Consider the following 13,569-nt stretch of genomic DNA (forward strand, 5'->3'; position numbering starts at 1 on the left):
ACCCATGTAGCTGCCTGGCATTTGTCTAGGGCAGGGATCGTATGCGCTAATGAAGTGGTGGCAGCTTTGTCCCTGGCAGAATTAGCACTAAGTCCTTTAGGAGGATGCCAAGAGGACATTAACCATCTCTTGAGGAAGGTCGAAGGTGTTCAGTTGTCGCCGCTCATGAAGGGGGACATTGTGAGAGCAAGTGTGAAGAACCTGTTGCTGTGACACCAAGTCCTTTCGGAAGGGCTGCCTGATTGGACGACATATGCTCAAGCCCTGGAGTTCTGGATACCACACTCTCCATGGCCAAGATGGCATCCGGGAAAGACCGCAAGATGCCCAACAGTGCCAGGAGCAGGACAGTTTCCTCAAGAAAGGAGTTCTTCTTTCTATGGCACTTTTGGTTAGAACATCTTTTGGGGGATCTTTCCCTGTCAGGGGACATGCCTGAGGAAGGGGAATTGTTCAGCAATCCCCAAGACAGTTCGCAAAAACAGTATTGCCTTCTGCTCTCTGGTAGCTTTTGGGTGCATTAAGGAATAGGAATCAAAGACAGAGGTCATATCTGGATCCAAAACTGCCCATGCAGATGTCATGTCAGTTCAACAAAAATATTTTACAGCATTTGTTTCAGGATTTATACTATGAAATCTATGGGCATTTGACCTAGCTGCTGTAGAAAATCAAATTCACTTTGGCCATGAAATACTAAAAGCAGTTCAAAAATAACATAGGAGGTACAGTAAAAAAGAAACTGACAATTTGGGACCATTTGTAATCCCAATTACATCACATATGGCTCACACTGAGTCATGATTGATGCAAAACACACAAACTGTAAATCCTTTACTGGTGAAATGTCTCTAGGTCCAGTACGGAGCCTGGAGGATATTTATAAAGCAAGGAATCTGCAGGAAGACTTCATCGAAAGATGCTCTGTGCAATGGGATGCTCATGTGTAGGATTAACAGGACTGGAATGTAAAATTAAGTTTGTTAGGATTTTAGCCAGACATTGAGGGTTGGGCTTCCCATGATGCTCTTTTCACACAAAGCAATTTCATTATCTTGGGCACACCAGTGAGCGCCAAAACAGACAAAGCCCTACCACGGACCCAGCCACATTTCTTACAATTGCTGTTTCTTACCTGTGGCAGGCTTGTCCTCTCCATCAGATCCTCTAAGAACCTCAAAGCTGATGTCAAACACATCCTCTTTCTCTTCTTCTTGTATAACTCTCAACACCTCAACTTCATCTTGATGAAGGTGGGCCTGCCCCCGAGTCACCCTTTTGATAGCAGTCAGAGTCTTCTTTTCTTCTGTAATTGTGTCGGTCTCCTTGCTAGCTGACCTTCCTTTCCTGGGACATCGTTCAGGATTGCTTTGGGAATGCTCATCAACTCTACTTCTCTCTGCAGATTTCTTTGTGGTCCTTGCCCTGCTATTGGTCAGCTTGCCTTCCTTTTTATCAACAGGAAAAGGAGGGTTGGTCTTCAAAGTTTGCTCCTTTTCTTCTTTATCCAAGCCTTCTGAATCACTTTCATCACTAAATACCACCTGAGAAAATAGTCCAAAAGGTGGTGTTAAATACAAAAATGATCAAAGAGGAAAACCCAAATAGCTGTAAATAGAGCTTTAAGTGATTATAAATGTCAGCAATGTACTTAGCATCAAAGACAAAACAAACAGCAGATGTTGTTGGATCCAACTACCCACTTGCAAATGGCAGCACAGGTTTCTCAAAATCATATTACAGTTCCACACAAATGGCCAGAAGTCCAGAGGCGCCAACACAACATCACAAAATATACTACAATTTATCACTACATCATTCATTCACACTCTGTAAATACATTTCAAACAAAAACATATGGTGCATACAACGCTGGTGTGGGGTGACATCGCTCCTCCACAAGAGGAAGATTGGATTTTTTTTATGTAGATCCAACCAGGACAGTAAAAACCATCTAGTATCCTACAGCATACACCAAAACTTTCAGATTAGCAAAATCTTCTCATTTCTTACCTTGAGTCGGGACTTCATTTTCCGAGAAGCCTTTGGTGCCCTAGCAAGATGTTTGTCTGCTGGAAAAGATTCTTCATTGAAGACAGTAAACTGTGTTTTGGGTTGCAGAGCAGCAGGAAAACATTTCTGCACAGGGGTGTTCACATCAGACATTGACCTGATGGCAATGGTTGGAATCTCTGTATTGGAGTCATCCAATGAAAATGCATCCTTGAAATTTAATGGGCGAGGTACAACACGCTCTTTTGCTGTTGAGCCTTTCCTATTCTGGCTGGTGAAAAGCACTACGTTTTCACCCTTTACAACTGGCACAGCCTCAGTCAGACTAATTTTAATCTCTGGGGGTTTTTTGTTTCTCTTTTCTGTGGCAGAGGTGCATATTGTGGGTGGATTCCAAACCCACAGTGTAGAGAAAATGTCTGCCACTGGACCACCATTCCTAGAAGCCAAGTTATAAAGTGAAGTGACAGCGTTTGCAAGCAGAAGGTTAGCCTTGCAATGTTCAAGGCCATAAACACCACTAGAGGAAATAAAGTTCAGGCCAGCTTGAATGTACATGCTTATCATTTTGTGGTGTTTTGGACTAGAGTTCAAAGAGGCTAGATTGGTATAAAGCTGTGCTAAGAGTCTGTCTGCCAATCTCACCGTTGACAGCCCCTCATTACTTTGCTGACTGGAGTTTCTGGAGTCCTGAGAAAGGAAGTTGCACAGAACATTGGAGAAGCGGGAGGAGAAACCAATACAGCGTTGTAGTGCAGCCCTCAAGAGACTAGAGCCGTCAGAGTGATTTCCAAAGGACACCTGCATCTCAGCAAACGTCATTGCCCAACGAGTACATAACACAGATAGGGATAAGTCAGAACATAAAGAACAAGTGCAATTGTTGGTATGATATAGAAATCCTGGGTGCTTCTTTTGCTTTGATTTTAATACTGGCGAAGAAGAGAGTGCGCCCTCCTTGTCAACTGTTGCTACATCCACAAATTCCAGAGCACAGTACTTTAAGAATCCTTCTTCCTCAGAGGAGCCAACATGCCCTGCAGTAAATTCTTTACTTGTTGCTTTCCCCTTCTTCAACTTAATCTTTATTTTATCCTGCCGTTCATTAGATTTAAAAACTGCAGAGAGAAAAAGTAAACAAACCACACAAAAATAGATTAGACAGTATGATATACTTTGTTAAACAGCTATTCAGAATTTGCCCCCAGCTTTTTTCATGAGCACTCGTTTACCATTTCTTCCAAATAAGTCTACTGAATGAAATGTTAATTACCTGTAATAGTTCTCGATCAAGGAAACCTTTATTAAAGTTATAAGCTCTGAATAGTCAAATTTATGCATGCATCTCAGATCAGTGCTGGAGACAGCAGGAAAGACTAAGAATGTGCCTGGGACTCCAGCACCAGATTTCCAAGCCTTCACAAGGCCTGCCCACCTACATCACAGCAGGGTAAAAGGTAGCACAAAACGCCCACAATGCAGCAAGCTCCTGAGTCTGTTCACAGTCAGAGGCCAAAGGACGTTAGACCACCACTCTTGGTTTCCTTCTTTTGAGGCTCGCAGTCGACAATTCTAAAAGACAGACTAAGAAGCAGCATGAAGGCCACTCCTGGACAAAAACTTGAATTGTACACATCCTGACAGACTATGCCCGTAACGAAGAAAATTAAAACATGGAACATTTGTTACAGGAGAAACTCTGGATGCACCTGATTTATCCAACAATAGGTGTGGGAGTCAAATCTGAGCTGTAACATTGACATGCACATTTAAGATTAACTAAACTTTCTTGGAATAATGTCGATTTAATGACCCAGAGTATCATTTATACACAATTACCATATGCATCATTTTGTTACAAGAAACCTGTGCAAAGAGCCACGTCAACCGGATGGTGGTCAGTTTCTGCTGTGCCTGTAATAACAGTTCTCACCTATGGGGTCTTAACCGCATGCGCGCTAGCGGAATTCCGCTAGCGCGCTGGGTTTTTCAAAATCGCACTTTGCGTGACGCGCTGGGCTCGTCATCAGCGTGCGAGCGGGCTACGCCAGGACGAGCCCAGCTCGTCATGAGCGTCGAAGGGGTTAAGTCAGGTCTGCTTACCTGGCACTCTGTAGCCCTTTGTAGGTTTGTAAGAATATAAGTTACTTACCTCTAACTATGGTTATCCAGTATTGGTACCTTTCATAGATTCACATGCCTGAATCAGTTCTCAGTCATTAAGAGGGGAGTCCAACGGTAACAAACAGTATTTAAATAATGACATAGGCTATGTATGACATGGTTTAGGGCCTTTATAGCCTATCTATGTCCTTTTAAAAAAAGGACCAAATGTTAAATGCATCCAATCGGCTGCCAGCACCAAATGTTTAATGCAGCCAATCAGCTGCCAGCACCAAATGTTAAATGCAGCTAATCAGCTGCCAGCACCCTCTAAAACTCTTAGAGGCAATTTCCCTTGGCTTTTCCCAGCACAAGTAAGTAGGGAGTATCTTATTGAATACCAAGGTAACAGCCTCTACGGGGAAGAGGGTGGGTGCATGTGGTTCTATGAAAGATACCAATACTGCTGCATATGCATCCTGTGCGGATTCCAGGTAGTAGTGCTGCGTGAAAGTCGGAGTGGTCCTCCAGGTTGCAGTATGACAGACCTTTTCCAGAGTCACTCCCGCAAAGAGTGTCGATGACTTAGCAACAGCTCTGGTGGAGTGAGCTTTCGCTGTCCTTTCCAAAGGTTTGTTAACTTTGAAATGGCAGAATTGTATTGCAGCCGATATCCATCTTGCGATAGTGGCTTTTGTTACTACAGTCCCTTCTCTGCCTTGGCCATTGGCCACTAATAACTGATCAGTTTTTTGAATGCCCTTCGTTCTCTGAAGGTAAAACTTAAAGCAACGCTTGACATCTAGCGTATGCATAGTGTATGCTCTGCAGGCGTGGATGGTGCGGGAACAAGGACCAGAGTATCACTGGCTCATTGAGGTGGAATTGCGACGGAACCTTAGGAATTAATGTAGGTTTAGTCCTTCGAATCACAGCGTCTTCTTTAACTATTAAAATAGGTTTTTAATGTTGAACGCTTGGATCCCTTACCCTTCTGGCTGAGATGAGAGCCAGTAGAAGATCGACTTTCAATGTTCCGAATTTCAATTCAGCTTTATGAATGTGTTTGAATGGTCTTTTCATGAGTTGCGCAAGGACCACGTTGAGGTTCCTTCCGGCTGAGGTGCTCGCCCTGGAGGAAAGGTACGGAACAGCCCCTTCATAAATTGTTTGATCAGGCTTGAGGCATGAAGAGAAGTGGTGCTTGAAGCTCTGCTATAGCAGATGCACCCTAACTGAGGCAAAGCCAAACCAGTTTTAGCCAGAGAGGAGATATGGTAAAAAGCTGTTGCGGGGATACTTGAAATGGATGTACGTAATTTCTTTGGCACCAAACACAGAACGTTTTCCATTTCAGTTTGCACGTCTTGTTGGCACGGTTGGCTGCGAAATGCTCATGTCTCTAAGTTCCAGGAATTCAGGTGCCAAGCATGCAAGTGCAGAGACTCCGGATTTGGATGGCACACTTTACCATTGTCCTGGGTAAGGAAAGGAGGAAGTAGCTGCAGACGTATGGATCTAGCCTCTTAAAGATGAAGTTCCGGGAACCAGTGTTGTCTGGGCCACCTGGGCGTAACGAGAATTAGGCGACATTTCTTCAGCTTCATTTTGATCAGTGCTCTGGGAATCAATGGGATGAAGGAAAGGCGTAGGCATATATCCCTGAAACGCATCAAAAGAGCATTGCCATGAGAGCCTGAGAGGGGGAACCTGCTGGAATAGGACAGACCTTTGACGTTTAGGTCTGTGGCAAACCGGTCCACAGCTGGTTTTCCCCACAGAGCAAATACTCTGATGAGCTGGAATTGATTGAGTTCCCATACGTGGCAACTGTCAGTAGCTCTGCTGATTGCATCTGCTAGCATGTTGTGTAAACCTGGAACATGCTCGGCCAGAGAGAGATCCTGTTCTCAGTTGCCCAGCTTCACAGTTCTTGCGCTTCCAGAGAATGTGTGAAAGATTTGGTCCCCCCTTGTTAGTTTATGTAGAACATACTGGTCTTGTTGTCCGTACGGACCAGTACACAAGTTCCTGCAATTCTCAGTAGGAAGGCCTGTAAAGAGGAATATAGCCTTCAACTCCAGGCTGGTGATGTGACTGTTTGAGAACTGTATCATTTGCCTTGAATTTAAAGGTCCTGAAAATGAGCTCCCCAACCTTCCATAGAGGCATTCGTTTTCTGGATGTAGTCTGATTGATTGATTGATTGATTGAAAGGCGATTCATACAAGCGCTACCTTGCCCAAAGGCGTCAAGGCGCAAAAGATGGAATAAAAAAGCCAGGTACTGAAATGAAAAAGGAGGAAAGAGGAAACCTAAGAGTAGGCTTCAGTAAAGAGCAGGGTTTTGAGGCCCTTTCTGAAGAGCAACAGGGAATCCTGGCCCCTGAGTTCCAGAGGGAGCTCGTTCCAAAGTCTGGGGGCTAGTGAGGAGAATGCCTTACCACCCCATCTCGCCTTGGCAACTCGGGGAATAGACAACAGATGCTGACCGGAGGAGCGTAGTGTCCTGCCTGGGATATAGGTCGACACTAAGGTCCTGATGCCCTCAGCGCCAGCACCGTGAAGAGCCTTGTGGGTGATGGTCAGAATTTTAAATTTTATTCTGGCATACACCGGGAGCCAGTGAAGGTTTCTCCTGATCCTGGTCCCGGAGGAGCGTCTGGGGGCATTGACAACGAATCTTGCTACCGCGTTCTGGATGACCTGCATGCGATGGAGTAGTTTAGTGCTCATGCCAAGGTAAAGAGCATTGCAGTAATCCAGTCGCGAGGATAGAAGGGCAACTGCCACCTGTTTCCGGGCATCAGGAGAAAGGTAAAGAGTAAGTTTTCTTGGGATCCTTAAGACCCCACAGCAGGTTGCAACAGTTCTACTTACTTGCTTATCAAAAGCAAGTGAGGTGTCAAAAATGACTCCAAGGTTACGGGCAGATAAGGAAGGCTGGGGACAGGATCCAAGTGTCTGGGGCCACCAATCATCTGACCAGATCCCCTTATTTCCCCGGAAGATCAAGATCTCCGTTTTCTCCCCATTCAATTTAAGAAAATTCGAGGCCATCCAGCCTGCCACAGCTTCCATACAGTTTCGGAAATTTAGGGCCGTGGTATCGACAGAGTGGGACAGGGAGACCATAATCTGGGTGTCGTCGGCGTATGAGAGCACTTCCAGTCCAAAAGTTCTTACAAGTCTAGCAAGTGGGGCCACGTAGATGTTGAACAATGTGGGGCTCAAAGCAGAGCCCTGTGGTACCCCACATTGCAAAGGCATGGCATTGGAAAGGAAGTCACCCAGTTTGACCCTTTGCTCTGGTATGTTTTGCCAGAAAGGGAGTACTTTTGAAAGGTATGGGTTGTGGTACCATCATTGCATTGCCGTCTTCATGACTGGGATAACACAAATTATGTTTTGGAAAGATCCAGACGTTTAAAGCCATTGCTATTTCAGTTCCTCTTTGTGAGGTCTCATTCTGAATCTGGCTAAGGGAACCAGGTCCATCGCTGATGAGCACATTCCTAGGAGCAGTTTGTATTCTTTTACTGAAAGACTTTCATTTTTGAGATGGTCATAGCCAATTGTCGTAGACTGATTTGACATTCTTCCGACAGACTGCATTGCATTGGATCGTGTCCTATCTGGCTCCCAGAAATGGTACCATTTGATTGGGAATAAATTAAGACTTTGTGCTGTTCACTGTCAGCCCTGGCTTGCTGAACAGTCAAAGACGAGCGTTCGTGGTTCTGGCTGCTTGCTTTGCTGTTGATGCCTTAAGCGGCCAGTCGTCCAAGCAGGGGAATACTTGGTGACCTTGAGAACGTAGGACTGCGGCAACGGAGCAAGGCACTTTGTAAATATCCTGGGTGCCGATTTGAGGCCGAAAGGGAGAACCTTGAATTGGTAGTGGGTACCAGCTACCGTGAACCTGAGCAATTTGATGCTTCTGTCGAACGGTGATGTGGAAGTACGAGTCTTCCAAATCAAGGGAGGGTATGAAGTCTCTGTTACTGGGATGGCATAAGTTCTCGGCCAGAGTTACCATCCTGAAAGATTTGCTATCTCAGGAAATTGTTTAGCTTTTGGAGATCCAAAATCGGAATCCATTCCTCACACTTCTTCATAATCAAGAAAAAACTGGAATAGAAACCCTGACCCCTTTGTAAAGTTGGAACTTCCTCAATAGCTCCTTTTGAGAGCATGATTTTTGCCTTTGTGTGCAATAAGTGAAGACGAGGGGGAGGGGCTCTCCTGGGTGGAGTAGTTGGAGGTCTCCCGACGAACTCCAGAGTATGAGCAAAGGCAATCAGATCCAGCACCCATTGGTCTGTTATACTCTGCCATTGATGGAAGAAACTGGGGAGCTGTGCACCCACAAGAGAGAAAAGGGAGGCGAGAGCTGGTACCCTGCTCAGATCATTGCTTTCTCCCTCTATCTCTGCCTTGGGTCGATGCTCTATTTCGCCCCTCTTGACGAGAGAAACCATCTGTGGAAGACTGACTGTAGGAAGCAGGTTGATAGGCTTGGCTGCATTGTGGCCGATATGGTTGTGCCCTCTGGTAGTTTCCTCTGTAAGTGGCGAAACCTCGTCCTTTTGCTCCCCTGAACGGTGTCTTCTTGTACTGGAGGTAGCTTAAGGATTTTGCTGTATCCGTATTAGTTTTGATGGATAGAAAAGACCCATCTATATATTTTACAAACAAAACATCCCCATCAATCGCCATAACCAGGACCTTTGCCTGGACCTACGGTCTAAAAGTGGTGGCTCTCAACCACACTTGGTGCCTCAAGACTGCTGCACTTGCCAATTGGCAAAACCCCATATTGGCTATGTCCACAGTGCAGTCTCTCGGAGGCTGACGCTCTGCCTCCAAGAGGATTTTTCTGGCTTCCTGCCTCCTGTCCTCAGGGATGAAGTCTAGTAAGGAGGCCATGTCTGACCACATCTGTCTATCATAACAGCCGATGATAGCCAAAGCATTGGCCACCTTGATGTAGTTGCAGCCATGGTGGAGAAACGCTTCCCCATGAGATCTAGCTTATGCCCTTCTTTGTCCAGAGGGGTTGAGATTTGGGTGGCTGGGTTCTTCGATCTCCTTTGTGTCGCCTGAGAAATAATCTGGCATAGGGTGGCAAGTCAAGCAGGAAGGTGAATCTTCTGGGGCACCGAACTGCTTCTCTATGCGAGAGAGCACTGGCGGTATCGTGGCCGGGTCTTCGTTATCTTCACTCTCTTTCCAGATGTGGTGTATGATTGGGATTGTTCGAATAGATTTCCTAGCTTCCTCTTTAAAATCATACAGGAAACAGTCTGTATGTTTAACAGCCATGGGGAGATGGGACCTATTAGAATCCATTAAGTTGTGGAAACCCCCTATGTCTTCTGGAAGGGAATCGGCTGAATGGTGTGATGGAGGAGAGGGATTGGGAATTATGTAATCTTCCCAAGGATCTGCAGGCGTAGGCTCTGAAATGTCACCCTTTTTCTCCTTTCAAGGATGAAGGGTCGTCCAGATCAGGCTCCTGTACAGGAGGGTGCAGTACTTTAGGTGGCACTGGCGAAACCGTTTTTTCAAGTGACTGCGGTTGAACCTGCGATGGCTCTTTTTGAACATTTCGAGATGGAAATCTTTGTTTGCAGTCTGCCAGCATAGCCTGAAGGTCTTGAATCAAGGATGGCAGAAGATGTGCCATCTCTCCAGGGCAAGATTTGTGAAGCTAGCCATAATGATGAAAATGACATGGTGGTGCCAGATATGGTTGATCGCATTGTTGTTGATAGTCCTCTTCCTGGCACTTTACATGTAACTGATGAACTATGCACCACTCCATATACTCCCTCATCTTCACCAGAGTTCTGTAGGTCCAAAAGGTGCAAAGGAGGCAAATGTGAGATCCCATAGTATGCAGACATTTGTGGATGAATTTTATTTTCATCACCTTAATCGTGGACCACTGACGATGGAATGCCGGTCATAGACTGTTGCAGTCCATGTCGCGGTCGGAGTTGCAGTCGACGTTATCGAAGTCTGCGATGTAGCCATCTACAGTGTCGTCAGCAGAGTTGTCATAGACAGTGTCTGCGTTGACGACAGTAAGGATGTCGAATGTATGGTAGTCAACGGTATCTTTGTCGACTTAGACAAAGGAGCCTTCGTTGACAGCACAGATGGGGGGACATCTATGCAGTGGTCGCAGTGCAGAAAAAAAAAGAATGCGAACTGTAATGCTGCATGCAAGGGGCGGGTCAAGGGGTGGGGCGAGTGGGTGTGGCTAAATTCTAAATTATTCTCTACGTTTTTTTCAGTCTTTCACCTTTGGGTAACTACATATAAAATAAAACGGCTTACATGAAAAATAATTTGTTAATCAGTGGGAAATACACTATCTTACAATATGAAACCTCTATTAGTTGATGTACTGCACCAAATCCTGGTTGATGCAATGGACAATAGTGACTTGTGTATGTTTAGTGCTACAGGTACCCAGTCTGACAGAAAGCACTGCGAACATGCAAGACATTTCAAACTTGCTTTACACACAGTACAAGATAGGCTGCCACAGACTGCGCAAAAAGGTTTAAGATAAAGTGTTTCCAAAATATACATTTTAGCAGGGTGTACATCATACATTTTGGTTATTTATTATAACTCTGTTAAAAGCACACAATTCACACATTAGAATGCAACTCCCTTACTATACTCATCAAAAAGAAAAAATGTGTGACATCAGGGAGCAATTTTTTATGGTAACTTGTCTATTAAGAAAACACACTTCACATCTTAGCAGGTTGCTCCCTTACAGTACCTCTCAAAATGAATAAATGTGTATCACCAGGAAGTTTCAAGGCTTGTTTTTCTGTCTTCCCGTCCCGCAATTTCACAGCTCAGGAGGCTACCTGAATGACACTTTAGCTGAAGCTTTTCAGCTTCTTAAATTAACCGTCCGTGAACAGCTGACGTTCAGCAAGAAATGGGGGAACTGTATTAAAATTTAAAATGTACGGGCACGCCGTGCCCCTCAGATCCCCCCCCCCCCCACTTCGACCACTGCGTCTATGGAGTCAACGATGCTCTCGTCAACAGTATGGACCCAGATGCGGCTGCTGTCCGACATCGGCCCTGCTGTCGACAGGGCAGATGATGTAACGAGGACATAACTGTAACTTGTAGATCTAGTGATAGTCGTCGATGGTGGAGTCTATGGCGATTTTTCGGTTCTGAATTTCCCAGGATCTGATGAGGCTTTATTGAGCTTCTTTTCTTTCCTCACCGGAGTAGAGGAGGCTGAAGATGAGGCTCAAAGGAGACTTTAGAATATTTCTCCAGTTTTGAACTCTTGCTCTCTGGGGAGGGTTTGAGGTGTTTCCTGCCCTCTCTAAAGTCTTTCTCCTGAGATCTTGCTCTCGCGTGAGGCCTGGATGAACCATCACTGTCCTTTTCAGACGATTACCAGTGCTTAGTGGACTGCAGTAATTAAAGCAGCCTTCCTTCTCCAAGTGTTTTTGAAGAGACAGTGCAACATTTTCCACTGCTTTACTTCATGGGTTGAATGGAGGTGATAAATTAAGTCCTTGGGAGGATCAACAAGAATCTTCTTGCCACAGGCCTTGGAGGCACGGAAGAGTCCTTTCTGGTCAGACAATGAAAAAAATGTGGGAAAATAAATTCAGAAGTTAGACGAAGAAACCGGAGTAGAAGTTCGGGAGACTCCCTTCACACACTACATGCAGTGAAAATCTGAGGGAAACTGCTAAGGAGAGTTCTAGAGGGTGCCTGCAGCTGATTGGCTGCATTTAACATGGAGTCCTTTTTAAAAAAAAGGACATAGATGGGATATATGACATGTCTCAGGGCGATTATAGCCTATGGCATTATTTAAATGCTGCTTGATTAAGTCACTGGGGGACTCCCATCTCGACTGGGAATGAGTCAGGCATGTGGATTGGTGAAAGACACCCCAATATTGGATAACAGCTGCTGCATAATGTATCAATTTTTTGTATAGTGGCCTGTCTTCTTAATGGTAAGAGGATACTTCTGCTTCGGTCATGTGGCATGAACTTAAGGAGCCATGCAATAATGGAGACCGAAGGTTATTTTGGTGATTATTCTCAGGCCATCCAATTGGCAACTGCCATTGGAGAAGGGTATCTATGCGCCCCAATGGAAAGAACACTTTTGAAATGTTGGGAGGGGGAGGTTGAAGTTGTTTAACACACTTAATGATTTATGGGCGTATTATACTTTTAATCTCACCTTCAATTAGGTCAAATTGGCCATCAAAGCTAGCCCAAGAAATTAGAGACCTGTTTCTGATGAAGTCTTTATGGAGCTTTACAAGGAGCACCGGTAATTATGTGCTTCCCTGGTTAAGGTTCTGAAGAACAATATACTCTTCTTGGATAACTCTTTCTGCTAGAAAACATCTAGATTAGTTACCTTTTGAATATTCCCCAGGCTTCAGACTGGATCCTGAAACTTTCCAGTAGTACACCTGTGTGCAGGTGGGGAGGTGTGGCTCCAAAGCCATACAGTTAAACTCTAGAAATGACATACGGGGCCTACATAGGCACTATTCCATCAAGGTCAATCAATTACGAGAGAGTCTGTGCCACCAGACGTAGAGCCCCAAAAGCAAACAGATGTGACCAGTATGCAGATTTCTAGATTTTGGTCTTTAGCCATTGATTGGAGGGTTGGGGACAAATCTGCGCTTGGATAGAATCTGTACCAGCAATAGACTTTCCGAAGGTAAGTAACTTGGCTTCTGAGACTTCTAGACACATTTCTCACCTTTTGAATAGACACCAAAAGTAGTACCTATTGGACGAGGGACTGTAAAAAGACTCAAAATGACCCTCTAGGTGAACCAGTATTCAAACAATTGTGTTTTGTGAACGCATGGAGGGACACTTATGTAGCCGCCTGGCGAATGTTTAGGACAGGGATTCAGTGTGCCAGCGCAGTGGTAACAGCTTTGGCTCTAGTAGAATGAGCATGCAGGCCTTATAGAGGCTGTGTTTTAGACAGTGCGTAGCAGGCCTTAATGCAGAGCATGATCCAGCAGATTGTTCTTTTCTTCACAGGCTTTCCTTGCGTTGCTCCAGAGAACCCCACAAAGCTGATTGTCCACCGGGTGGTGTTTAGTACGATCAATGTAAAATCTCAGCAATCTCTTTGGGCTTCTAGCAATTGACTCTCTCCTCCTTGGAGGAGTGAGGCCAAGCATAGAACACCAGCAAGGTATTACTCGGGTCAAAGTAGAACTTATCACAATTTTAGGGAAGCAAGATGCCCATGTGAGCAATGCTGGCTTGAAAACAAGAGATGGAGGAAACAAATGTTGTAACCCCTTTCAGAAACACATGACAACTAGAGACTTAAACAATGAAGGCTAATCTGGCCATCACAAAAAAAGTCAAGAGAGCTGCAAGATACCCTGTAATTGTGCCCAGAG

The 13,569-nt window shown here is 45.0% G+C and overlaps 1 protein-coding gene across 1 annotated transcript in view; it reads right to left on the reverse strand.

Annotated features, from left to right (window-relative positions):
• Positions 1-13,569, reverse strand: part of ESPL1 (extra spindle pole bodies like 1, separase) — a 600,179-nt gene that overhangs the window by 298,272 nt on the left and 288,338 nt on the right. The window contains exons 18-19 of the mRNA XM_086929411.1: positions 2,014-3,131; positions 1,136-1,544 (exon numbers count right to left, since the gene is read on the reverse strand). Coding sequence (XP_086785537.1) covers positions 1,136-1,544; positions 2,014-3,131 — 1,527 coding nt within the window. The remainder of the gene's footprint in view (positions 1-1,135; positions 1,545-2,013; positions 3,132-13,569) is intronic.

Source organism: Lissotriton vulgaris, chromosome 1_1 (assembly GCF_964263255.1).
Source record: "Lissotriton vulgaris chromosome 1_1, aLisVul1.2, whole genome shotgun sequence".
Taxonomy (NCBI): domain Eukaryota; kingdom Metazoa; phylum Chordata; class Amphibia; order Caudata; family Salamandridae; genus Lissotriton; species Lissotriton vulgaris.